At 40.9% G+C, this 26,676-nt stretch overlaps 1 protein-coding gene, 1 long non-coding RNA gene and 1 other non-coding gene across 3 annotated transcripts; 1 reads left to right on the top strand and 2 right to left on the bottom strand.

The window, feature by feature from the left end:
• The first annotated feature begins 127 nt into the window (after nucleotides 1-127).
• On the top strand, nucleotides 128-25,660 carry BAG4 (BAG cochaperone 4). The gene is made up of 5 exons (NM_001110532.2): nucleotides 128-447; nucleotides 16,631-16,738; nucleotides 22,270-22,524; nucleotides 22,935-23,189; nucleotides 23,930-25,660. The coding sequence occupies exons 1-5, from the start codon at nucleotides 178-180 to the stop codon at nucleotides 24,413-24,415; spliced, it is 1,374 nt and encodes a 457-aa protein (NP_001104002.1). The 5' UTR covers nucleotides 128-177; the 3' UTR covers nucleotides 24,416-25,660.
• LOC104976116 (uncharacterized) lies at nucleotides 10,285-11,644 on the bottom strand. The gene is made up of 2 exons (XR_003032933.2): nucleotides 11,308-11,644; nucleotides 10,285-10,939 (listed from the first exon to the last, which is right to left on the bottom strand). It is a non-coding gene; the product is annotated as an uncharacterized lncRNA (long non-coding RNA).
• LOC112444662 (U6 spliceosomal RNA) lies at nucleotides 10,662-10,766 on the bottom strand. The gene has a single exon (XR_003033031.1). It is a non-coding gene; the product is annotated as a U6 spliceosomal RNA (small nuclear RNA).
• Nucleotides 25,661-26,676: the final 1,016 nt, after the last annotated feature.

A 26,676-nucleotide genomic window follows, 5' to 3' on the forward strand; every position in this document is an offset into this window, starting at 1 on the left:
GGCCTCTCAGGACGCGGAAGCGGAGGGGGGGGTGGGGGGGCGGGATCCAGCCAGGATTGGCTGTTGCAGGCCGACCCCCTTTCCCTGCGGTCCATTCGCGCTTCCCCGCCGGCGCCTGCGCGGTGGGCCGGCAGTGAGGGGCAGGGGGGCGGGAAGTGCCTGGGGGCGGCAGAGCCCATGTCGGCCTTGAGGCGCTCGGGCTACGGCCCCAGTGACGGCCCGTCTTATGGCCGCTACTACGGGCCTGGGGGTGGGGATGTTCCGGTGCACCCGCCTCCGCCCATCTATCCCCCACGCCCCGAGCCTCCCCAGCCTCCCATTTCCTGGCGGGGGCGCGGGGGCGGCCCGGCGGAGACCACCTGGCCGGGGGAAGGCGGAGGAGGCGATGGCTACTACGCGTCTGGAGGCGCCTGGTCAGAGCCAGGTCGTGCTGGCGGAGGCCACCAGGTGAGCTTTGCGCCACCGGTCCCCAGGGTGGGGTGGGGGAGTCCGATAAGGGAGTCTTTGGGGGTGAGGGCTATTGGGATTGATACAGCTGCCAAGAGTTCGTAATGAATTGGGTTTCGTGCGTTTTCCTAATACGGCTTTGGAGAGACAAGAGACTAGGATCGTGGGTGGGGGTATATGCTTGTGTTTTCTCTGCCCCTTCTCTTGCGCTTCAGCCGTAATAAATGTCTTCTTACCAGGAAAAAAACAAAAAGATCCTGCGCTGAACCTGCTAAGCTGAGTAGCAGGCTGCGAATCTCTCGTCTGGGGGATGAGGTTGGGCTGGAGTGACCTGGCTTTGCTTTTCCAATCCTCACAATTTATCCTGCGTGGTTCGTGGGGGCCGCCTCTCTCCAAGGACGGATGTGGCTGCAGCCCCCTCCCGCTGGGAAGGAACGCGAAGGAAAGGGAGGGATCTGGGCATTTAGCCCTTTGCCCCTAAAGCATAGCCGGGTATTGAATCATCGATCATCATCAGTGTTGGAAAGCACCTATCCGTGGGTTGTGTGTAATCGTAACGGTGACTGCAACGTAGATGTCATTACAGCGTCCCTGTTTTACGATGGAAGAACTGCTGACCGTGAAAGGTTAACTCAGTTGCTCAATATATTAAGACCTCTGACATTTTATTCTGTGTCGTCGTGCCGGAAATATACTTCTGTTTTGTTAATGCAATATTCTTCGTAGAGGATTACGGTTCTATGGTGAGGGCACACCTCTCCTTGTCTTCAGGAATTATAACATTCTCATTGGTTGAAATGTAATAATGAAATTCCCAGACATTGCCGGTGGAAATGTAAAATGGTTCAGTGTTTTGGAAAACGGTTTGGCAGTTCCTAAAAACGTTAAGTGTACTGTTAGCAAGCCTGCTGCTAGATATATACCCAAGAGAACTGAAAACATGTCCACATAAGAACCTGTACACACATGTTCATAGCAACTTTATTTATGATAACCAAAAAAGGGAAATACCCCAAATGCTCATCAACTGAAGAATTGATAAAATATAGTATACTCATACCCCTGGAGGGAATGGCAACTCACTCCAGTATTCTTTCTTGGAGAATCCCTATGGACAGAGGAGCCTGGTGGGCTACAGCCCATAGGATCGCAGAGTCAGACAGGACTGAAGGACTAAGCACAGCGCAGCACAGTGTATTTATACAATGAAATTATTTAGCCATAGAAAGTCATGAGGTACTGAAACATTCTTCAAATGGATGAATGTTGAAAATGTGCTACATGGATGAAGACAAAAAGACCAAATATTGTATGATTCCATTTTTTGGAAAATTCCAGGATATAGAAATCTGTAGAAAAATTTGTTGTTTCCAGGAGCTGTGGACCTGGGGACACTGAGAAAGATAGATAAAGGGTATGGGGTTTCCTTTGGGGATGATGAAAATACTCTGAATTTAATGATGATAACTGCACAAGTCTGAGTATATTAAAACCATGAATTGTACACTTTAAAAGGGTGAGGTTTATGGTATATCTTGAAAAAATGGTATGAGAAAAAACATGTAGTGAGAGGTTAATTGTTAAGAAAGGTCCATAATTTTTCTGTCTAAATCTGGAATAAGGAGCTGTGGGATTTTGGTCCCATGACGGAGTAGCGTGATGAAATACTTGGCCTGTAAGTAGGCAAACTAGACTGAGGCTCACTTGAAGGGATAGAGGGGAGGCCCGCTGAGCTGAAGACTCTGCCTGGACTTGCTGTGATATCAAAACAAAAGTATGTTTTGTTTTTGGTTAGGGTTAGAGAGGACTTCCTAGGTGGCTCAGCAGTAAAGAATCGGCCAGTTTCGATCCCTGGGTCGGGAAAATCCCCTGGAGAAGGAAATGGCAACCCATTCCAGTGTTCTTGCTTATGAAATCCCATGGACAGAAGAGCCTAGCTGGCTACAGTCCGGGTCACAAAAGAGTTGGACATGACTTTGTGACTTTTTTTTTTTTTTTTAAGGTTAGAGAAGTCAAGATCTCAGTGTCATGCAGGAAGTTGTTAGGTATGGTGGAGTACAGGTGTGCACACAGGTGGGTGATGGTGCTGGAGGGGTGGAGGATAAAGCTGGAATGTGTAATGGGCATTTGTAAATCATTTCAAGAGTTTTTCAGGCAGATATTTTTGAAACTCAAAAAGTATCAGATGATAATTTCTTAGGCAGCAGTAGGAAACTAATAAAAAAGATAAAGGTGATGCCCTACATACTACAAATGTCTTTTCTAAATTTGTGGCTTGTCTTTTGACTTTTTTGTGGTTTTTGACATATTTTTTGCAGTTTTACATAGTCAAACATGTCAGACTTAAAAAAGGTATCAGTTCAGTTCAGTCGTTCAGACGTGTCTGACTCTTTGCAACCCCATGAATCACAGCACGCCAGGCCTCCCTGTCCATCACCACCTCCTGGAGTTCACTCAGACTCAACGTCCATCGAGTCAGTGAGGCCATCCAGCCCTCTCATCCTCTGTCGTCCCCTTCTCCTCCTGCCCCCAATCCCTCCCAGCATCAGAGTCTTTTCCAGTGAGTCAACTCTTCGCGTGAGGTGGCCAAAGTACTGGAGTTTCAGCTTTAGCATCATTCCTTCCAAAGAAATCCCAGGGCTGATCTCCTTCAGAATGGACTGGTTGGATCTCCTTGCAGTCCAAGGGACTCGCAAGAGTCTTCTCCAACACTACAGTTCAAAAGCATCAATTCTTCGGCGCTCAGCCTTCTTCACAGTCCAACTCTCACATCCATACATGACCACAGGAAAAACCATAGTCTTGACTAGACGAACCTTTGTTGGCAAAGTAATGTCTCTGCTTTTGAATATGCTATCTAGGTTGGTCATAACTTTACTTCCAAGGAGTAAGCGTCTTTTAACTTCATGGCTGCAATCACTATCTGCAGTGATTTTGGAGACCCAAAAAATAAAGTCTGACACTGTTTCCACTGTTTCCCCATTTATTTCCCATGAAGTGATGGGACCAGATGCCATGATCTTCGTTTTCTGAATGTTGAGCTTTAAGCCAACATTTTCACTCTCCTCTTTCACTTTCATCAAGAGGCTTTTGAGTTCCTCTTCACTTTCTGCCATAAGGGTGGTGTCATCTGCATATCTGAGATGCAGAAATATTGATATTTCTCCCGGCAATCTTGATTCCAGCTTGTGCTTCTTCCAGCCCAGCGTTTCTCATGATGTACTCTGCATATAAGTTAAATAAGCAGAGTGACAATATACAGCCTTGACGTACTCCTTTTCCTATTTGGAACCAGTCTGTTGTTCCATGTCCAGTTTTAACTGTTGCTTCCTGACCTGCATACACATTTCTCAAGAGGCAGGTCAGGTGGTCTGGTATTCCCATCTCTTTCAGAATTTTCCAGTTTATTGTGATCCACACAGTCAAATGCTTTGGCATAATCAATAAAGCAGAAATAGATGTTTTTCTGGAACTCTCTTGCTTTTTCCACGATCCACCAGATGTTGGCAATTTGATTTCTGGTTCCTGTGCCTTTTCTAAAACCAGCTTGAACATCAGGAAGTTCACAGTTCACATATTGCTGAAGCCTGGCTTGGAAAATTTTGAGCATTACTTTACTAGCGTGTGAGATGACTGCAATTGTGCGGTAGTTTGAGCATTCTTTGGCATTGCCTTTCTTTGGAATTGGAATGAAAACTGACCTTTTCCAGTCCTGTGGCCACTGCTGAGTTTTCCAAATTTGCTGGCATATTGAGTGCAGCACTTTGACAGCATCATCTTTGAGGTTTTGAAATAGCTCAACTGGAATTCCATCACCTCCACTAGCTTTGTTCGTAGTGATGCTTTCTAAGGCCCACTTGACTTCACATTCCAGGATGTCTGGCTCTAGGTGAGTGATTACACCATCGTGATTATCTGGGTCGTGAAGATCTTTTTTGTACAGTTCTTCTGTGTATTCTTGCCACCTCTTCTTAATATCTTCTGCTTCTGTTAGGTCCATACCATTTCTGTCCTTTATCGAGCCCCTCTTTGCATGAAATGTTCCCTTGGTATCTCTAATTTTCTTGAAGAGATCTCTAGTCTTTCCCATTCTGTTGTTTTCCTCTATTTCTTTGCACTGGTCACTGAGGAAGGCTTTCTTATCTCTTCTTGCTATTCTTTGGAACTCTGCATTCAGATGCTTATATCTTTCCTTTTCTCCTTTGCTTTTCGCTTCTCTTCTTTTCACAGCTATTTGAGACAGCCATTTTGCTTTTTTGCATTTCTTTTCCATGGGGATGGTCTTGATCCCTGTCTCCTGTACAATGTCATGAACCTCAGTCCATAGTTCATCAGGCACTGTATCTGTCAGATCTAGTCCCTTAAATCTATTTCTCACTTCCACTGTATAATCATAAGGGTATAGGAACCCTTTAAAACCTTACTCTAAAGCTGTGGGCCATGGACCAGAAGCTTCAGCTTCGATAGGGGGCTGTTAGAAGTGCAGACTCTTTCCTCCTCCATACTTACTGCTGCTGCAGATTAATAAGATCCTCACGTGATTCATATGCATATCATGTTTGAGAAGCGTTGCGCAATGGAATTGAACATATCGAGATGAGGTTGCTCTGAACCACTACAAAGGCTTGACTCTATATTAATGTGTTTGAATACGGCAGGGAAAATGGAGAACCTCTTACTGTTTCCTTTCTTTTTTACCTTGTTAGCTACACTTGCAGTGCTGTCGTTTGCTTCCTAAGCTTGCAGCACATACATCACCTAGGAGCTTGTTGGAAATGCTGTATCTCAGGCCCTGCCCAAAGCTTTTAACAAAATATCACTTTGCCAATAGAGGTTTGTCTAGACAAAGCTGTGGTTTTTCAGGTAGTCACGTACAGAAGTGAGGGCTGAACCATAAAGAAGGCTGAGCACCGAAGAATTGATGCTTTCAAACTGAGGTGCTGGAAAAGACTCTTGAGAGTCCCTTGGACAGCAAGGAGATCAAACCAGTCAATCAATCCTAAAGGAAATCAACCCTGAATATTCATTGGAAGGACTGATGCTGAAGGTGATACTCCAGTGCTTTGGCCACCTGATGTGAAGAGCCAACTCATTGGAAAAGACCCTGATGCTGGGAAAATTTGAGGGCAAGAGAGAAGGGGGTGACAGAGGATGAGATGGTTGGATGGTATCATCAACACAATGGACATGAGTTTGAGCAAGCTCCAGGAGATAGTGAAGGACAGAGAAGCCTGGTGTGCTGCAGTCGTGGGGTTGTGAAGAGTTGGACATGGCTGAGTGACTGAACAACAACAACGGGGTGATTCACATGCTCCCCAAGAACAAGTCATCTGAGAGAGTGCTGAGATGGACGGGAGCGGGAAGCCGCAGCCTCTTACAGCCTCATCCTGGAAGTGCTACACCTTCACACATGCTGTATATTACTAGTCATAGAGACTGACCCCGGTACGGTGTGGGAGGCATCTTCACTCAGATGTGCATACAGAAGGCAGGGTCACTGGGGCTCATCTTGCAGGATGGTTACAACGGGAGGGTTTGGGGAGACAGCTCAGGTTAGGCTCCCAAATTAGGTCAGAAAAGAAAACGGCATGTGTTTGAACAATGTCTGAATGAATGTAGATAGGTTTTTTTCCTCAACATTTTATTATAAACATTTCAAACATAGAAAAGTTGAAATTGTATGTGAAGACCCACATACCCACTACCTAGATTTTATTAGCTTTTATTATATTTACCATGTCTACTTATTTTTTGGACGTGTTTCAGAATGAGTTACATAGATTCGAAAGGCATTTTCAAAGGTGGTATATCAACTGGAAGTGAGGATTGCAGGAGAAACAGAAGGATTCTGAATTTTTAGTATTTCCTAGGATTAACAAGGAGAAGGCAATGGCACCCCACTCCAGTACTCTCGCCTGGAAAATCCCATGGACGGAGGAGCCTGATAGGCTATAGTCCATGGGGTCGCTAAGAGCCGGACATGACTGAGCGACTCCACTTTCACTTTTCACTTTCATGCATTGGAGAAGGAAATGGCAACCCACTCCAGTGTTCTTGCCTGGAGAATCCCAGGGACGGGGGAACCTGGGGGGCTGCCGTCTATGGGGTCGCACAGAGCTGGACACGACTGAAGTGACTTAGCAGCAGCAGGATTAACAAGGAAAAGGAACAGGTTTTTATGGGAAGATGTGGTTTAGTTTTGTACCAAAAACTAGGGATCATTTCTTTTTAAAAAACAATGTTGATTTGTTTGGCTGCATCAGGTCTTAGTTGGGGCATGTGAGATCTTTGTTGCGTTGTGTGGCATCATTCGTTGCGGTGTAGATGTGAGATCTTAATTCCACAGCTGGGGATGGAACCCCCTTCCCCTGCATTACAAGGTGGATTCTTAACCACTGGACCACCAGGGAAGTCCCACCTTTATTTCATTTCTGCTGGAAGCCAGTTTGTGATGGTGGTTACCAAGCTCTGGATGCAGTGTATGCGACTGATTAATGAGATGTCTGAGATTTTCTGTTTTTGTTTCCCGATGTCCAGTTTTACAGTCTGTGGCATTGAGGAGTTGTTGTCTGTGGGAACAATGCAATAGATGTAGGGCTTAGCAGGGAGTCAGGGGATGGAGACAGTGATTGGAGAGTCACCACATGGAAACGTGGGTGAATGACCTGATTGGGTTATGCTGCCAGGGGAGAGCTTTGAGATCTAGGAGGGTGACAGAGAGAACCCAGAAGACAATGAGTGAGAATACTTGTATAGGAGGAAGAGCAGGATGTCATGTGATATAGACCACTGCTACTTTGCAGGTTAGTGATATGAGAACTGAAGAGAAGCATTTGGATTGGCAGTTAAAGTATTGTTGATTTTAATGGTGAGACTTTAAAATAGTGTAAAAGTAATCACTGGGGGATTTGGGAAGACAACTAGTGTAAACTGTTAGTGAATGAGGAAGTGGCCACTTGACTGGGAACCAGGGTTGAAGGAAGCCTTTTTAGGACTCAGTGGCTTGAGAATGTTTGTCAGCAGAGGAGAGAGAAAGCTAGTAGATTGTGAAAAAAGATACTAACAGAAGGATGGAATGTGGCTTGGGAAGAGGTGGAGTAAGAACTGAGGAAGACCTGAGAAACCCCCTTAAGAGCTAGAGAAGGGGAAATGAAGCTGTTGGGAGGGGAGGGTATTGCAGGAGTTCCAGCTCTTGGTTGATGAAGCAGGAGGCTTTCTGAGGGTAAAAGAAGTGGGATGGGATAGCTGGGAACTCAATATGGTGAATGTTTGAAGCAGGTGCGAGGGAAAAGGAGGCTGTGTAGGAAGCACAGCAGAGACCCATGTGAGAATAAAGCTGAGATTTGTGATGATGGGCCAATACAGGAGCAGAAAGTGCTTTTTAGTGATATTTGGAATAGATTGCTATAAAAATAATTTATAATGTATTTTTCTAACATGTGTGTGTGTGCTCAGTCATATCCAACTCTTTGCAATCCCATGGACTGCAGCCCATCAGGCTTCTCTGTCCATGGGATTATCCCAGCAGGAATACTGGAGTGAGTTGCCATTTCCTTCTCCAGGGGATCTTCCCAACCCAAGGATTGAACCCATGATTTCTGTAGCTCCTGCATTGTCAAGTGGATTCTTTACCACTGAGCCGCCTGGGAAGCCACCTGGGAGTTTTCTAATAATTTTTGTCTAATTCTTGTGGGGGGGGAAAAAAAAATTTGTAAAGGGATCTTAGATAGAACCAGGATTACTCAGATTCCTCTGCTGTTTGATTTGTCTGGGCTGGAGATATTTTTGGAGGCGTGGTGGCAAATCACTTTGTAAAGTTAACCATATATCCACTTCTTATGGGACTAGATAGTTCTATGATAAATATGAAGGGAGTTGACTTCAGCCTTCACCTGAGATTTAGGTATTTCTTTTCAAAAGAGAAGAAAGTAAACTTGCATTATTTTAATAAAATTTCCTTTGTCACAAGAATTTTAATTCATAATAGTCTCACTTGTAAAAACCTTTTATCATATTTGTCTATATCATCTTTTAGCATCACCTTTGGCTAGTTTCAGACAGCACATAAAAGGTTTGGAAAGACTTGGGCACATGATAAAATTGGCAACTTGGTTTTAGAACAGCTTCAGCCAGCTTCCTGTGAAACCAAATGCTATTTCACAGAATTAGTGTCATGTTAGGAAGGCGTTGAGCTGCAGACTTTCATTGTTATTGGGAATATTTTTAGATTTGTTCCATTTTGTCCAAAAGGGGGAAAAAAAGCAAAGGCAATCTTTTAAATTAAGACTTAATACAAATAATAATTTTTACTGCTTCACTGAGTTCACTCTTTGTCACCATTTTTAAGGGATAGCTCTGTGAATTTTGACAAATGCATATGATTATGTAAGCACTATCACAATCAAGGTATAAAAATTTAATCCACCTTTTAAAAAAAAAGGACTCAGGATAAAATGGAAAAGTATTTTTTCATCTCTAAACCGCATTAAAATTACAGAAAAAGAACTGTGTTATTTTATTTTATTTTTTTTTGAACTGTGTTATTTTAAAAAATATTTTTATGAGCTCATTTGTATAACATATACTTATGTCTATACGTATACATTCAATATTTCAAGTGTGTTTCAGTCAGTTGCAGTCATTCTTTTTATTGCTTAAATGATCTTATATTAAGCCAATGGGAGACCCTACCCCTCTTCTTGGGTTCAGAGTTCTTTTGACATGACCCATTGATATTTGACTGTTTCTTTGATTTCTGGTACAAGATTTGCCAGGCTTGTTATATAGCCTGTCCCAGATGTTATACTCAGCCATTCCATTAAGACATCTTGATTTTGTTTTGTTTTGTTTTAATTAGAGAATTTTATTTAGAAGCTATATGTGTCAGGATCCAGGTAGGAAAATAGAACCTATACTAGTTCGTTAGAATTTGATTTAGGAAAGTAGTTAAATGGGTGTTGGAGATCTGAAGAGGTAAAAAGAGAATATGGAAGTAACTCAGAAGATATGGCAGGGAACAACCTCAGTTCCTGGGGCTGGGGAATAAAGAGGGAGAGATTGTGGAATTAATAGAACCTGGAAACTTGGAAGAATGACCTGTGTCACTGGAACCAAGGAGGCACTGGCATTGGTACTTCCGTGGGAGTTCTTAGGAAACCAGAGGAGTCTGGAGACGGCTGCTGGCCGACACTGCCTGCAGGTTGCCGGGCTTTGCTGGCCTGGCAGTCGCAGAAACTGGAGGCAAGCAAGCACACAGGAAGGATCAAGTCCATTCTCCCCTCCTCTAAGCTGGTGCCCCCTATTGGCAGAATCAAACAGTAAACAAGTGATAAAGAGGAGTGTTTACAGACCTGATCCTGCATCTCAGAGCCAGCTACAGAATGCTGGGTTTGGAGTTGAGGGCCAGATGTTCAGTCAGTCGTATCCACCTCATTGTGACCCCACTGACTGTTGCACGCCAGGCTTCCCTGTCCTTCAGTGTCTTCCGGAGTTTGCTCAGATTCATGTTCATTGAGTTGGTGATGCTGTCCAACCATCTAATCCTCTGCCGCCCCCTTCTCCTTTTGTTTCGGTCTTTCCCAGCATCAGGGTCTCTTCCAATGAGTCGGCTCCTTGTGTTCAGTGGCCAAAGTATTGGAGCTTCAGCTTCAATATCAATCCTTCCAATGAAAATTCAGGGTTGATTTCCTTTAAGATTGACTGGTTTGATCTCCTTGCTGAAGGCTAATAGTTTTTAAGATCACTAGTACAGAAGTTACATTTGGTGTGAGGTGTACTGATTGCTATTGTGTTGTCATTGCTTCTAGACCTTTTAAATGAACAGAGTTATACAAAATGAGCATTTAAGATTTTTTTATTGACGTATAGTTGATTTTCAATGTTGTGACTAAGTATTTTAAAACAAAAATAAATGAGTTCATATTTGTGTTAATTTAAATTTAATGTCATTATTTTTCTTCTTAGATTGTATTTATTACTTTTAAAATTTTTTTCAGCTTTATTGAGGTACAGTTAACAAATGAAATTGTAATATATTGAAAGCATACAACATGATAATTTGCTATATGTGTATGTTGTGAAAGGATTCTCACCATCAAGAATTAACACATTCATTGCACCTCACATATTTATCTTTTTTTTTTTAATGAGAATACTTAAGTTCTATTCTCTTAGCTAATTAGCTAGTTTTAATCACTTACGATACAGTGTTATCAAAAAATATGGAAAGTTTCACAAATTTGCGTGTCATCCTTGTGCAGGGGGCATAATAATCTCTGTTATCATTCCAATTTTAGTATATGTGCTGCTGAAGTGAGCACTGTATTTATTACTTTTATATGAAATCTTGGTTTCTTAACAATATTAAGGTAATTACAAATACTCATATTAATTCAGTCTTGCAATAACATATAAAATAACTTTAAAATAATGCCAGGTTCCAACTCGGGCATGACAGCGTGAGGAGCTCTTGTGGGCCCAGTCCTCCATGAAACTGGTGAAAAATATTTTTAAAACAACCATATTAAAGTCTCTGGAAATCGTCTCAGGGAATTTAATTTAGCAAACGAAGAAACATTTATGATAGAAAATGTACTCAAACTCAGTAAGAGTAGTGAGATTCTGTGGGATCCTCCACCTCTCCCACCCCGGCTCAGTGATACAGAAACTCCATTCCAGACTGGATGGCAAATAAAACAAAGCTGCTGGCTCCCCAGGTCCCAGCCATCCTGGGAGAACAGCACGTCAGCATTGCTCATCTCGCCCCCAGCTACTGTTGCAGAGGCCACAGACCGGGCTAGCGCGGTTAGTAGCTGTGTTTCTACCCCAACCCTGACCCTCCCTGTGGAATGGGGGCTTTACCTTGAGCAGGACACCGGGGCTCTGATCACCCTTTCCCTGGCTTGGAGGCGAGCTGGGAAGGCCTGAGGTTCCTGTCTTCCCTCTTCCAGGTGCTCAGCTCTTAAAGCATGGGTGACTCACAGAAGCACACCCTTGTCCCCAACCCAACTGCAGAATGTGGCTCAGACATTTTTCTCTGGAGGCGGAAGCTGTAAAACCAGTAGGTCCTGATGTTTTCCCAAAGGAACTGACTTTATTTGCATCAGAATATGGCTAACCTGAAGCCTGGGGATGTTCTCAGAAATTTAGAGGTAGTTGTGAAAGGCAGTTGGGAGGAGATTGGTAGATTCATTGCAAATAAAGACTAAAACTGTAGGCTAGCTAGTTAGCTGGAGAGAACTGGGGGAAAAGATAGCTGGGAGGAGCCGATTGGAGTCAGAACACATTTCAGACACAGACTTTGGGAGGTGTCCCTTCCAAGGACCCCAAATGTGATTGGATTGGTTTGTGGAACAATTCACATCCCAGGGTCTTGTTGAAATAGTAGAGAAATTAGCTGGAAATTTGTGGAGTTTAACAGCTCCACAAATATTTATATATACTCAGTAAAGAAATTAAAAAGCTGCATTAGAAAATACTCACTGGCTGCAAAAGCAGTAAAGGAAGAATAGAGGCACAAAACCAAATATGAGATATAGAAAACAAAAAGTAAAATGGCAGATGTAAATCCACCTATATCAATAATAGCATCAACTGTGAATAGGTTAAACAGTCCAGTCAAAGACAGGGATTGTCAGACTGGATTAAAAAAAAAAGATTCAACTCTGTGCTCTGTGAGAGAATAGAAAAAAATATATATGTATTGATCTCTACCCCAGGTTTTTGGCATAGGTCTCTTGGAAACCCTTGTAATTTCCTAAGTCATAAGTGGAAGAAGCCAGTCACAATTTATACCACAAATCACATATTGTATGATATATGCTACCACTTCTATGAAGTGCCCAGAGTAGCCTATCTATAGAGATAGAGTAGTGGTGGTGCAGGGCTGTGGAATGGCAGACAGGAGGGTGTAGCTGATGGAAACAGTTTCCTTTTGAGGTTTGAAATGTTCTGCAATTGATTGTGGTGATGATCACATATATTGCTTTCGTATATTGGATATACTAAAAACCATTGACTTGCACAGTTTAAATGAGCAGATTGTATGGTAGTAAATGATGTCTCAATGAAGCAAGTAATAATACCTGTATTTTGACCAAGAGTTAACTCATGGGTGGAGTTTAGGTTTCTTTACAGTTTACCTGGTCCTTGGAATATATTCCACTGAGAATGTACAAAGTAATACGATTTAAAAGTCATTAGGAATAATTCTTTTTTATGTATGGTTATGTTTCCAACTGGATGTTTAGTTATCTCATCAGTTGATTTTTCCTGTAGTAAAAAACAACTCCGAGTTGTAGCTTAACAGCAGTGAATGTTTCCTGCTCACGTTCTGTGTGGTCGCTGCAGGGGCTCATCTTCAGGTCCTGGGCTGGGTTCAAATGACAGCTCCTATGTGGAATATGCTGGTCTCAAGGTGGAGGGCAGGGGTGCAAAAGAGTTATTAGAATTTGTGTTGACTTCTAAGTCCTTTATTTAACACCTGCATGCTGTCACTTACCCGTATTTCTCTGTTTTGCATACAAGGTTAAATTACATTTTTAAAATATGTGAATTTATACCTGTTCCTCCAGTTTACATCCACCATGCACAATTCATCTTCATCTTTTTCTAGTCAATATATTATCCTTTTCCATGTGAAAATACTGGTTCTCAGTAATACTGTTTTATTTATTGATTTCCTTTATTCTATAATACACACAAAATAGTTGAAAACTTAAAACACTAATATTACTGATAGCATGTTATTAATTTAATATTTCTTTGCATTTCTTTACCTTTAGAAGGTATACCGTTAAGGATATCCTTCAGAAGATTGTTGAAGAGTTACTTGAATTAATTTTTTTGTATATGTGTGGTTATCAATTTGTCAGAGTTTTTTTTTTTTTTTTTAAGATACAGTTTGAATTCAAACTAAAATTTTCACATAAGTTTAAGGACTATACGGTCTTTTGTTTAGCCCTGCTGGGCGGCTTGCAGGATCTTTGTTCCCCAGCCAGGGATGGAACTCGTGCACCCTGCAGTGGAAGTGAGGAATTCCCGGGCTGTGGGGGTTTTAAGTCATTATTCTTTCTGCTGTTGTTGATTATTTGCTTACGGTTTATCTACCTCCTCTGTGGCATGTAAACTCCGTGGGGCCTCCCCTGTTTGTCCACACACTGCAGTGCTTGGTTAATCGTGGGTCCTTGAACACATTTGTTGAAATAAATGAGTGAAACGTGTGTGTGCGCTGACGCTCAATCGTGTCCAGTTCTTTGCGACCCCATGGACTGTAGCCCACCAGGCTTCTCTGTCCATAGGAGTTTTCAGAAAAGAATACTGGAGTGGGTTGCCACGCCGTCCTCCAGGAGATCTTTCCAAACCGAGGGATTGAACCCACATCTCCTGCGTCTCATGCATTGCAAGCGGATGTTTTATCACGGAGCCGCCTGGGAAACCTCTTATTCCATTATTCTTGTATCCCTCATCTCCCATTATGAAAATACTAATTTCCAATCACACCAGTGTAATCATTCATTAGCAGTACCAACAATGTTGATAATTATTAATATGGTTACTGAAAAATTCATTTGGGGGAGTCTACAGACTATTTACCTCAGTTGTAATGTTGGTCAGATTACTGTGCTTTATACTCACTCGTAAGAATTTCCTTCTGTGAAGTTGTCTTATCAATTCAATATTTAGTGTTTATTTTATTTTGCTTCTTTTCAGGGATTTAAAAATACGTCATTATCTTTCATAATTATGTAAAATGTTCATAATTATTCTAAAGTCAAGTGTACAAAACAGGATGTATTTAGGGGAAGTCTACCTTGTGCCCCATAGCTTTGATTTTTAACTTTTTGTTATGAAACTTGTGACACATTCATTTTGTAAAAGTAGAGAAACTAGTGTAATAAAATCCTCAGATACCATCACTCATCTTCAGCAACTATCAGGTTATTGTTAGTCAAGTTATTGTTCATTAGACACCCAATCACTTGTCACACTGTTAATTATAGTAGTTTAAAAATAGGTTTTAATATTTGTTTAGGATAGTCTTGAGGGCAAGTTGGTATTTTAAGAGAGGCAATCTGCTCTACTAGGAGAAAGATAATTCGTGAAAGTTCTGTAGATGGTAAGAAGTTATGTGGTCCAGAGCTATCAGGAAGGATTTGGCCTTTTAATAGGGCCAAAGACAGTTCATTCACACATTCTGAGAAGACAGGGACAGATTGCTAACTTCAGAAAGTAGGAAGACAGTTTCTGTCTGAATGCTGCTTTGTGTGTGTGCGTGAAGGATGAGATAAAGTTACCAGTTGATGAGTGAGGGGTGTCATCATAAGAGGATGCTGGAGGTCTGAGGGGACAAGAAGGTGAAGTATTAGTAGTTGCTGTGCAGAGTGGGATGAACATACTGAGGAAGGGTGGTATGGTTGTTAGGCAGTGCTGAGTATCTGCTTGTGTGAAACCAGAGAGCTTGTGTTTCTCTCCACTGATACTTAGGTGAAGTGCAGATGGGAAGTCAGTGGGTAGTTGGTTTTTGCAGGGTGAGTACATCTGAGGGAGAGTGGTAAGGGATGAAGGTGTTGGAAAGCTGAGTAAGGAAGGAGAGAGGAGAGGGAGGGTAGAGAGGCAGTAAAAATGTGAGGGGGCTTTGGAGAATCAGTAGGAAAGGACAGAAACCAAGGACGTTCTGGGGATTTAGGTGTCGGTTCAGCATTGCTGGGGTGAGTCAGCTTCAACTCTTGTCTTTTCACTTCTTTTTAATTAAGATTCAAATTCTTTGTTAGAGAGAAACAACTGAGTCAAATGCCACTTAATTGGGGGAAGGAAGGTAGTTAATAATCAGAGGAATTTGCTTGATTGAGAAATCTGGTTGTTAGGGTGTGAAGTTTGCTCGTTTCTGTATTGCTCTAGTTGCTATATTATGTAAAGGAGATGCTACTTGCCCAGCTTGTATAATGTCATGTGGAATAACTGCATGCTTTGAAAACAAAGTGTTATGAAACTGGTAAGCAGTGCAGTTAAGCTCAGATGGTGATAATTAAATTCTCAGTGACTACAACTGCCAGTGAATTTCTTTGTGAAACCATATTTGAAGATTTGAAGATCCTATTTAAGCTTAAAATTAAACTATAAAGCTCAAAGTAAAATAGCTCAATTTATGGGATAAAAGTACATATATTAAAATAGCCTGAGAAGTTTTGAGTTGATCTTGTTTCTTATCAGACTATATTGGCTTATGCAAATGATTAGAGTGAAAGCTGTAGAAATTAATGTCATAGCTAGATTTTCTTCTTTGGTAATTATTTTACCTAATTTTCTGATACTGCTTGAGACCCTATGGACGGGCCCTGCCATCCATGGGATTCTCCAGGTAAGAGTATTGGAGTGGGTTGCCATTTCCTTCTCCAGGGGGTCTTCCCAACCCAGGGATCGAACCCGGGTCTCTCGCATTGGGCTGCCAGAAGAAAGCTTAGCCATAGCAGAAAGTAGAATGTAAAAAAACCTAGGGGTGTGGCAGGCAAAGAAGTTGAGTATTGAAGACGTTTGCATTTGAAGTCAAGTTTAATAGTAAAAGACTTCCCTGGTGGCTCAGAAGGTAAAAGCATCTGCCTGCAATGCGCGAGACCCAGGTTCATCCCTGGGTTGGGAAGACTCCCTGGAGAAGGAAATGGCAACTCACTCCAATACTCTTGCCCAGAGAATCCCATGGACAGCAGAGCCTGGTCCATGGGGTCTCAAAGAGTTGAACACGACTGAGCAACTTCACTTTTCACTTAATAGTAAAATATCAACTACAAGTTGCAAAGCTGTTGAGATAAGTAAATACTACTCTTAACAATGGCAAAGAACTAACTGCGCTGCACTCATTAAATTAGTAGTGATGGGTTAGGGATTGGAGAGGGGTAAAGGAATTGAATGTCGCCGGTTTTGCTAATTGTCTGGACATAGTAGATATTATCATTTGTTATTGAATATACTTGGCATAATACACAAGAATAGTTAATAACTGCTTTGTTCTCGGACGCACAGTTTACCGTGTATCTGCATCAGTTTTAATAACGAGTGATTTTAGAGTGGGGTCCCATTGCTTTTTGTCTCTTGACTTTTTCCATGCTTACACCTGCCTCTATATCAGCTTTTCAGAATGACGTAAGGATGTTAGTAAAAGTGAATTTACTTTCCTTTTTTCCCTTAGGAGCAGCCACCATATCCTAGTTACAATTCTAACTATTGGAATTCTGCTGCCCGACCTCGGGCTCCTTACCCAAGTACATACCCTGTAAGACCGGAAATGCAAAGCCAGGTATGATCTGAAATTGATAAACTTTCTGAATTTTCTCTTGATGATCTGATTTATTTTCAGAACCTGTGGAGATTTTATAGTAAAGATGTGTGGGGTTTTGTTATGTAATGGAGTCTATCTTAATCATTTTAACATTTTTAACGCAGAGGTAGGGAAATATCTAGGCAGATACTATGTAAGGCAGAAGTGGCTTGACTCATGATAGATTATTTCTCAGGACCTGGAAACAACAAATGCAAAATGTACCTATTTCTAAAAATTTGTTACTTTATGGAGCTATAATTGACATATAATGTTATTATTACTTTTAGGTGTATAATGTAAAGATTCAGTATTTGTTTACTTTCTAAAATGATCACCACATAAGTCTAGTTAACATCTGTTACCATACATAGTTACAAAGTTTTGTTTTCTGTGATCAAAGAAGTTTTTAATGTATTGTTTTTGGCTGCAGCCGGGTCTTCCTTGCTACGCAGGCTTTCCCTAATTGTGGAGAGCAGGGTCTGCTCTCTAGTTGTGTGTGGCACGTGGGCTTCTCATTGCAGTGGTTTCTGTTGCAATGAACAAGCTCTAGGCTGCCAGGGCTTCAGTAGTTGTAGTTTCTGGGCTCAGTAGTTGTGGTGCAGGGGCTTAGTTGCTCTGTGGCATGTGGGATCTTCCCGGATCAGGGATCGAACCCATGTCCCCTGCAGGGGCAGGCAGATTCTTTACCACTGAGCCACCAGGAAAGCCTCTGTGATGAAAACTTTTGAGAAAAACTCTCTCAGTCAGTTTTTAAATGTAAAATGCAGTATCTAACTATAGTTGCTAGAGTACATGTTGCGTTCTGTGGTTTATTTATTTTATAACTGGAAGTTTGTACCCTTTGACCACCAACCCACTGCTCTACCTCTGGAACCACCAGTCTGTTGTCTGTATCTGTGAGTTGGCTTTTTTTGTTTGTTCGTTTGTTTTTTAGATTTTACACATAAATGAGATCACATAGTATTTGTCTGTGCATCACATTTAACTTAACGCCTTCGAGGTCCATCCGTGTTGTCCCAGTGGCAAGATTTCCTTGGTTTTTTGCTTAAATAATACTCCATTGTGTGTGTATATATCTGTCTCCCTTTTTTTCATTCATTCATCCACTGCTGGACATTTAGGCTGTTTCTGTGTCTTGGCTATTTAAATAATGCTGCAGTGAACATGGGGGTACTGATAACTTTTTAAGTTGGTGTTTTTGTTCCCTTTGAACGTATTCCCAGAAATGGAATTGCTGGATCATACGGTAGTTCTGATTTTAGTTTTTGACGCATCTCCATACTGTTTTCCATAGTGGCTGTCCCAGTTTACCTTCCCATCAGCAGTACACAAGAGTTCCTTTTCTCAGCATCCTCACCCAGTACTTATTGTCTTTTTGAGCATAGCCATTCTAGAATGGGTGAGGTGGCGTGTCACTGTGGCTTTGATTTGCATTTTCCTGGTGATTAGGGATATTGAGCACCTTTTCATGTACCTGCTGGCCATCTTGTATGTCTTCTTTGGGAAAATGTCTATTCAGATCCTCTGCCCATTTAAAAAAAGTTTTTGTGTATGATGGCCCATGGCTTGCAGGATCTTGGTTCCCCAATCAGGGATTGAAGCTGAAGTTATATTTATGTATCATATGTGTTTTTATGCTTTTACTACTTGTATATGCATTTTTATAGTACAATTTAACATTTTTAAAACATTTTATTTTAAAATATTATCAAGTTTTTAAACTTGATGTAAGTGGTTTCATCCTAGCATTCTCTTGCAGCTTGCTTTTTTTAACTCAGCATTGTTTTTCCCTTTTCTATTGTATGACATACGAGACAAGCATATCCCTACTGTGTGGAATTGGTGGGTTTGGGTATGTACATCTTTATTTAATACAACCAGATTACTTTTCACAGTGATTAGAGAGCCAAGAACTTCTTTATTTTCTTTGCTGCCAACCTGCTCTTCAGAAGATTTAAAAACTCTGAAACATCTCTGAACTGTGATCATTTGATTATGCTTAGTCATGGTCTGTAAGGATTGCAAGGCTAATACATGTTCTTCTGACTCTGATTGTTGTAATCATGCATGTTGTAGCTCTGATCTATTGACCCAGAGGGTACTTAGGAAAAGTATGGTAAACACACAGGTTTTCTAGTAATGATTGTGGTGGGGGTTTTTGGTTCGTTTGCCTGACTGGGGATCAAACTCTGTGCTGAGGCTCAGAGTCTTAACCACTGGGCCAGCGAGGAAGTCCCTGTGGTAGTTTTTTTCTGTTGTTGTTTGTTTAAAACCCTCTCATTGGTCACAAATGCAACTTGTTTTTCTAAAGCTGCTTTCCCCACATATCTAAAGGAGGAAAGACAGATGTTTCACATTGATTTTCTAATAAAGAAGATAATTCTCCTGACTTCTGGAAGATTTCACCACAGAACGCTGAGTGCCTGGGAATAGAAATGCTCAGAGAAAGACAACTGAAGTCTTCTTCATTCTAAATGTTCTAAGTTGAGAAATCATGATGCAAAAGGACTTTGGTCAGAACCTGTAATAACCTGTTCATTTAATTTAAAGGAGAACTGGATTGTCAAATATAGCTTATTAAGTACCGTGGTTTGGAGCTCTTGTGAGACAAGAATTGGACCAGTTCTATAAGTAGAGATGATGCTTGAGGAAATGACCAGTGGATGATGATAAACTGGGCAGTTCCAAAAGCAAGTGTCAGGAGAAACTCAAGGTGATGTTGACTGCTGATAATTATGAAGGCTTGGAGTCCTTTTGTGGTGAAGCTTTCCATGTTTTTCGAGATAACCAAAACAGGAGGAATCGTGGTGTTGCTAATGGAAAAGTAATTTTTCCCACTTGGATTGGGTCTGTTTGCTGTTGATAGTCATATATTACCAAATGGAAAGGGAATCCATTAACAGTGTATCACTTTCTGGGTGAGAGACCTGGCTACTTTTCTCCCCTTTGGATTCTACATCTATAAGCAGTCCATCAATTGTAAAACCAACTTTTGGAAGAAGTATTTCCTCCCGGATAATCTTCAGCTTGCAGTGAGACACCATATGGTGTGACAGTATTTTGACTTTCAAATGCTGAGTCATATTTACATTTACCTCTAGAACAAAAGCAGCACTTGGAATATGTTTTGAGTTTTAAGAGCTCCAGTCTCTTGATTTTTCTGGAATCCAGAATGAGACGTCTTACAGAAATTCAATGACTGTCAGAGATTTTGTTTAATTCTCCTTATAGTGGATCAGTTTCAGATTTTATCTGTTGCCATATCAGCTGACAGGTTTCAAATCCCAGCTTGCTGTCTTTAGATACAAGTTTCCCTTTATGAAAAAATTGGACTAGATGGAAGTAGCTATGGTCTGTGCAGCCCACCAGTTTCTAGACATACTTGGGATTTTGTGACATTTTTAATAGCATAATTTTTTTTCTATAAAAATAATACAACTTTATTACTAAATACTTGGGAAATAAAAGAGAGACAAGCCACTCTGTCATCATAATATGTCCATATTCTGGTAAATTTGTTTTCAGCCTTCTCCCAGTTATATTTATCCAGTTTTAAACTTATTTTACATATACTTTTTAATATTACTTTTTGGTTATCTTATGTACTTGTTACAGGGTGAAATAACAAGAACTCTTTTTTTTTTTTTTTAATAACGGAAATTTTCAAACATAATCCAAAGTAATGGGATAGCACAGTGATCTCCCATGTACCCCTTACTCAGCTTCAGCAAGTATCATCAATACATGGCCCTCATGTTTCACCCATGTCCTTAATGTGCTTTGAAGAAAATTCTGAATATCACATTATTTCTCTTGTAAATACTTAAGTATATATCTTTAATATACAGGGTCGTTTTTAAAACATTACCACAATGCCATTATTAAAGCTTAAAGAAATAAACACTAAAAATAATTCTTTAATGTCAATAGATGTCTGGTCAATTCTACAATGAATTTTAAGACGGAATAAAATTCCTTCAATGAATAGCCTATAACTGACCTAATCATTCCATCAGTGCAGGACGTGTAGGTTGCTTTCATTACTGCGTGATGGTGAATCATACTCTGATGAACAAATCCATGCTTATAACTTTTTCTCTAATTGAATCATTTCCTTAGGAAATGATTCCCTTAGGGAAAGTCCCTTAGGAAGGACTTCTAGAAGTTGAATAACGGTACAAAGTCACATTCTTTTTTTTTTAATCGTCTTCAGCTGTGTATGTTGTATAAGGGATTTTATTTTTTTTGGTGAGGGGAGTGTGCCCTGCAGCATGGGGGGTCTTAGTTCCCCCGCCAGGGATTGAGTCCATGCCCCCTGAGATGGGAATGCGAGGCTTAACCACAGGACTGCCAGGGAAGTCCCTGTCCCTCTTTTTGATGTGGTAGACTTGGAATCAGATTTAAATTTCATTTTCTTTAATCATTAACAACTGTAGAAGGTATCAGGATTCTACTCTTTTAATTGAGGTATAGTTGACATTTAGTATTCATTTCAGATGTAGAACATAATGATTTGATATTTGTGTACATTATCAAATGATCACCACAATAAGTCTATTTTATTATCACAAGCTTCTTCTTCTTCTACCTAAAATGGGAAAGACTGTCTAGTTTTAGAAGGATGAGTCCAGGAAAAGTTGATTTCATTTTTACCATCTTACAAGGTAGAGTAGAAATTAACGGAAAACCTGAAGGTAATCATTTAAAGTTTAGCTTTAGTCTTATTTGGATTACTAAACTGAGGATTCTAGGTATCAATAATAGTCTGGATAGCTGATATAAAACTGCAGGAAGCAGTATGTGAGGAATTTGTCTCTGTCCGCTGTAATTTGGGAAGCAGTGTGAGACAGTACAAAAAACAAGGCTTGGAATCAGATCAGGTTCATTTCCTGGCCTTGCCATAATTATACTAACAACAATGGTATTATAAAAATTATCAGTTATTGAGCATACCATGTACCAGACACTGTACTGAGCACTTTATATATGTCATCTCATTTAATTTTTACAATAACCCTGCAGAATAAGTTAATGATTTCCATTTTCCTGCTTGAAAAAGTAGAGAGAGTAAACACAAAGCCTGTGGCAGGGCTCAGTCTATCTCTGTGGTCTTTTTTTCTTTCTGTTGTATCAGGGTCCTTTTCTTCTTTCTTTAGCCATTCTCCCAGGTTTCCCAGAGCCCCTTTTCCAGTGTGTGGGGACAGGCTCCCTCCCGTTAGGTGTAACTGTCAGGTGTTCTTATGAAAATGGTTGAAAAGCACCGTTCTAAGGCCATTACTTCATCTTTCATCACAATATACCTTCCCACTGTTATAACAGGGACTGTAAAGTGATAATCAGTTTAATATATGTATACAATAATAATATAAGACCACCTCTCAAGGGTTGCTTAGGTAGTTGATATTTTCATTAGTTACTCATCTCCTTTCTTCCCAAAGTTCTCAGGGTGAGGGCATTTCAGCTCTTGTACTCATTCATCTCTTTTCTTCCAACTTTGCTTTTTCCAGAGTTTGAATTCTTACACAAATGGGGGATATGGCCCACCATACCCCACTGGCCCGGGGACAAATACTGCCTCGTACCCTGGGGCCTATTACACACCTGGGTATGCTCAGACCAATTACTCCACAGAGGTTCCAAGCACTTACCGTTCACCTGGCAACAGCCCAACCCCAGTCTCCCGTTGGATGTACCCCCAGCAGGACTGCCAGACTGAAGCACCCCCTCTTAGGGGGCAGGTTCCGGGATATCCTGCTTCACAGGTAAGCGCCCTTCTGTTGTCTTTTTAGTTTTTAACTGTTAATGAATGGTACCAAGTTTATTTCTCTGTTCACTTCAAGAGGTTAGGTTTATATTTTTAAATATTTTAGGAATCTCTGTTCACTTCCCAGGGAATTCTGTGCTGTGCTTCAGCTGTTAAAATTTAGGCTCTATTCCTTCTGAGCTTGACAGTCACCAAACCTGCCCCTGATATCTTTGGAACCAAGCTTTTGTAGGTTTGGAGAAGGTATGCAACTGTTTAGAAATACCCCAGTTTAATCCTGTAGCAGCTAAAGTATACACTGTTAAGCAGAGAGGAGGCAGCTCAGGATCTGTTTACGCTAGAATATTTTCATTACTTCTTTAAGTTTTTTTTAGCAATGACCAGCATATTTCCTTCCTCTCAACCCAGAACCCTGGAATGAGCGTACCGCATTACCCTTATGGGGATGGTAATCGTAGTGTTCCACAACCAGGACCCCCTGTACGACCCCAGGAGGACTCATGGGCGCCTCCAGGTGCTTATGGAATGGGAACCCGGTACCCCTGGCCTTCAGCTGCGCCCTCAGGACCACCGGGGAGTCTCTACATGAACGAGAGCACTTCATCGTGGCCTAGCAGTGGCTCTCCTCAGTCACCTCCTTCACCGCCACCCCCGCAGCCTAAGGTAGGAGACCTGCTGAACTTTGTTCTTTTAATGTTTGGGTAATCAAGAGAGCACGATATGGGATTTCTCTGCATTGGCCTGTGTTAAATGGGGGGACTAGTTTCAAAAAGCTGGTGGCCATCACCTACAACTTTATGTGGCCCAGTTCCCCCGCCTCCTTTTTTTTCTGTTTTAAAATAGACTATATTTTAGAGCAGTTTTAGGTTCATTTCCTTTTTTTTAAAAGACAGGAAAGTGCTCATTTTCTTATTAGTTGTAATACTATCTGAAAGTTAAAACCAGAGGTTAGATTTTGTTACCTCCATCTCCAGACAGAAGACAAAACCAATGAGAAATAGCATGGTTTTATTAAACTGTACACTTGAACATCATTTGCTTGTGGCCAGGTTCCTTTTTAAGATTTGTCTTCAGGTTTTCTCTCTCAAGGGGAAAAAGACTATCTAATTCCCATTTATTAAGTCACTGGTCAGATTGTGAGGTGATAAAGATAGATTATGAGGTGTTCATGATGATGACCTACCTCAGGGTAGATTCCAGCCTGTATACTCAGGAATTCTCTGCCTTTTATCTTTTCAGAGCTGTATTTTCCTCAAATGATTTAAGAGGGCTGTCCAGTTTTATTGGTGGGGAATCTTTTCATGTACCTTCCTGGTCAGGTGGAAGATGGGGGCTAACAAATCTGATGCTGATGGATTCCCATTAAAACAGCTTTTCTCCCCTCTCTGCTCTCCCACTCCAAGGACTCCTCCTACACCTACAGCCAACCAGATCAAGGCATGAGCCAGCACAACTTTCCTTGCAATGTCCATCAGTATGAGTCCTCGGGATCAGTGAACGATGACAGTTCGGAGCTTTTGGATCCCCAGGTCCAGTATAGTGCTGAGCCTCATCTGTATGGTAACGCCTCCCACGAACATCCCAGCACTCAAGACCAGGGTAATCATCTTGCTGAAGAGTGTTTATCTTCAGATGAAGGGACTCCCCCAAGCATTAAAAAAATCATACATGTGCTGGAGAAGGTCCAGTATCTTGAGCAAGAAGTAGAAGAGTTCGTAGGAAAAAAGACAGACAAAGCCTACTGGCTTCTGGAAGAGATGCTAACCAAGGAACTTCTGGAACTGGATTCAGTTGAAACTGGGGGCCAGGACTCCGTCCGGCAGGCCAGGAAAGAGGCGGTTTGTAAAATCCAGGCCATACTGGAAAAATTGGAAAAAAAGGGATTATGAAGGGATTTAGAACAAAGGGGAAGCCTGTTACTAACTCGACCAAAGAACTCTTGATTTTGGTTAATTACCCTCTTTTTGAAATGCCTGTTGACGACAAGAAGCAATACATTCCAACTTTCCTTTGATAGAAAGCTTGAAAAACTGGTAAAGGACTTGGAAAAACAGTTGGGTTATGAGTTGTTTTCAGACCAGTGAATGTAATAGAGAGCTCTCGGGTTATCGTTATTGCCAAGTAGACTCGCCCAGTGAGAAATATATGGGTGTCGTCGGCAAGCTGCTTCTTATCAGCAGGAGGGGAATTCACCTTACGTAACAGGCTCCTCAGAAACCTACAGGATAGACTGGATGTTCTTTGGACAGGCTCTGTTTTTTAAAACATCTGGATAACTTGTCACATTTTTGTACGTCGTAACTGCTTTCACCGTACACTTTGTGTGTAAATTACAGCTTGGACTTTAGCCCCCTTGGACCTCTGTTTTGTTTTGTTATTTGCAGGTCACAAATATAGTATGATTCTCTACTTCTTGGTATATTTTGTAGTAATATGTTTAATATAATTACTCAACAGACTGTACTGACAGCCAGATAGTATGGCAGTTCTGGATAAATTTGTAACCTTTCACCACTTGAATATATTGCACAGTGTAATGAGTTTCTGAGGTAGATTGTCTCCTTTTTTGTATAGATTATCAGGTTAGAATTTTACCACTTGTATTTTTCTTATTACTATCAGAAGGTTAATTTGGAAATGGCATGCCTATAGGAATGAAAATGTGGGCATATTCTTTTTTGCTTTCTTCATTGTATTTGGATGAAGCTCCCTTTAAAATTTCCTTCCCCCTCCTTCATTATCTTTTTACTACAGCTGCTTCCATACAGGGCACATTTGTCATGAACACAAATGAACACAAATGAAAAATGCCATGCTGAGTAGAAACACTCACTGCAAAAGTAATAAGCACAACCATTTGGGAATGCTATTCTCCATCTAAAATAGTAGCTTCACCGTCAGGGTCGCTATGAGCAGACTTCAGCTCAGCTTACCTGCTCAGTGTACAGTAGGATATGCAGAGGGTAAAAGAGGATTCACGCTCTGGGACTGAATCAGCCACAGCCAGAGTGGGAAATTATATTCTTTTAAAGGCAGATGTGATGGTTTGCTTTGTTTCCCTAGAATAAATTGTGTAGACATATTGCCTGTTTTATAAAAAAGATGTTTACCACCACTAATAACAGCCACTTTGGAGCCAGGGTTAAGAAAGGGATACTGAAAAGGTCTTAGCTGGATTTGCTTGGGTGCTGGTGGTTTAGTCCCTCAGTCATGTCCGACTCCTTTGCAACCCCACGCACTGTAGCGTGCCAGGCTTCTCTGTCCATGGGATTCTCCAGGCAAAAATACTGGAGTGGTTGCCGTTTCCTTCTCCAGGGAATCTTCTCGACCCAGGGATCAAATCCATGTCTCCTGCATTGGCAGGAGGATTCTTTACTCCTGAGCCACCAGGAAAGCCCTTTGCTTGGGTAGCTAGCTCTAAGCTGTTGTGTAGAAGAGACTTAGGTAGATAACTTACTTTTTATATCTGAAGTGAGTTCCAGTATATAATATGTTATTGGAAAAACTACTGTTTCTTAATAAGATACCTAAGTGATAATGTGTTTTTTTCCCCTCTTGACTGCCAGGCCTATTAATAAGAAAACAAATCTTTCAGCCATTTTCTCTCCTTATTAAAAAAAAAAAAATACAAACGTATGATGAGAACAATTAGAGTAAAAATAGTGATTGGTCTTAGGTTGATATGAGTGATTTTATGAGATAATATGGTGCCAATTTTATTCAAGGATTTTTATTTTTGGCCTAATATAGGAATGTTAAAAAAAGGCTTTTTTATGAAAATTTAAAAGTTGAAACAAATGTTAGAAGAGGGAGAACTTTAAAGCTCATAAACCAGTGAGACAATGACTGATACAGGCAAGAACACTATTTTTTAACTGAATGCCCATGATACCAGTTTCCCTGAAGTCTTGATTTATTTATATACACATACATATGTGTGTGTGTTTTTAACAGTTATTTAAAAAAATTTTTTAGATAATTTTAGACCTCCTGAAGAGTTGTAAAAACAGCAGTTTCTGTATACTCTTCACTAATGATCCCTTTACATTAACATCTTACATAACTGTACAACATTTGTCAAGTTAAGAAATTAGCCTTGATACAATACTATTAACTAAAGTAGAATTTTGGAAAGTAGAGATTGTCTTGG

Source organism: Bos taurus, chromosome 27 (genome assembly GCF_002263795.3).
Source record: "Bos taurus isolate L1 Dominette 01449 registration number 42190680 breed Hereford chromosome 27, ARS-UCD2.0, whole genome shotgun sequence".
Classification (NCBI taxonomy): Eukaryota; Metazoa; Chordata; class Mammalia; order Artiodactyla; family Bovidae; genus Bos; species Bos taurus.

Bases quoted from the DNA above. Each gene is read 5' to 3' on its own strand.
- BAG4 (NM_001110532.2), top strand. From the start codon at position 178: ATGTCGGCCTTGAGGCGCTCGGGCTACGGCCCCAGTGACGGCCCGTCT. The intron at 448-16,630 runs GTGAGCTTTGCG...TTTTTCCCTTAG, and splicing joins GTGCTGGCGGAGGCCACCAG to GAGCAGCCACCATATCCTAG. The intron at 23,190-23,929 runs GTAGGAGACCTG...TCCCACTCCAAG, and splicing joins CGCCACCCCCGCAGCCTAAG to GACTCCTCCTACACCTACAG.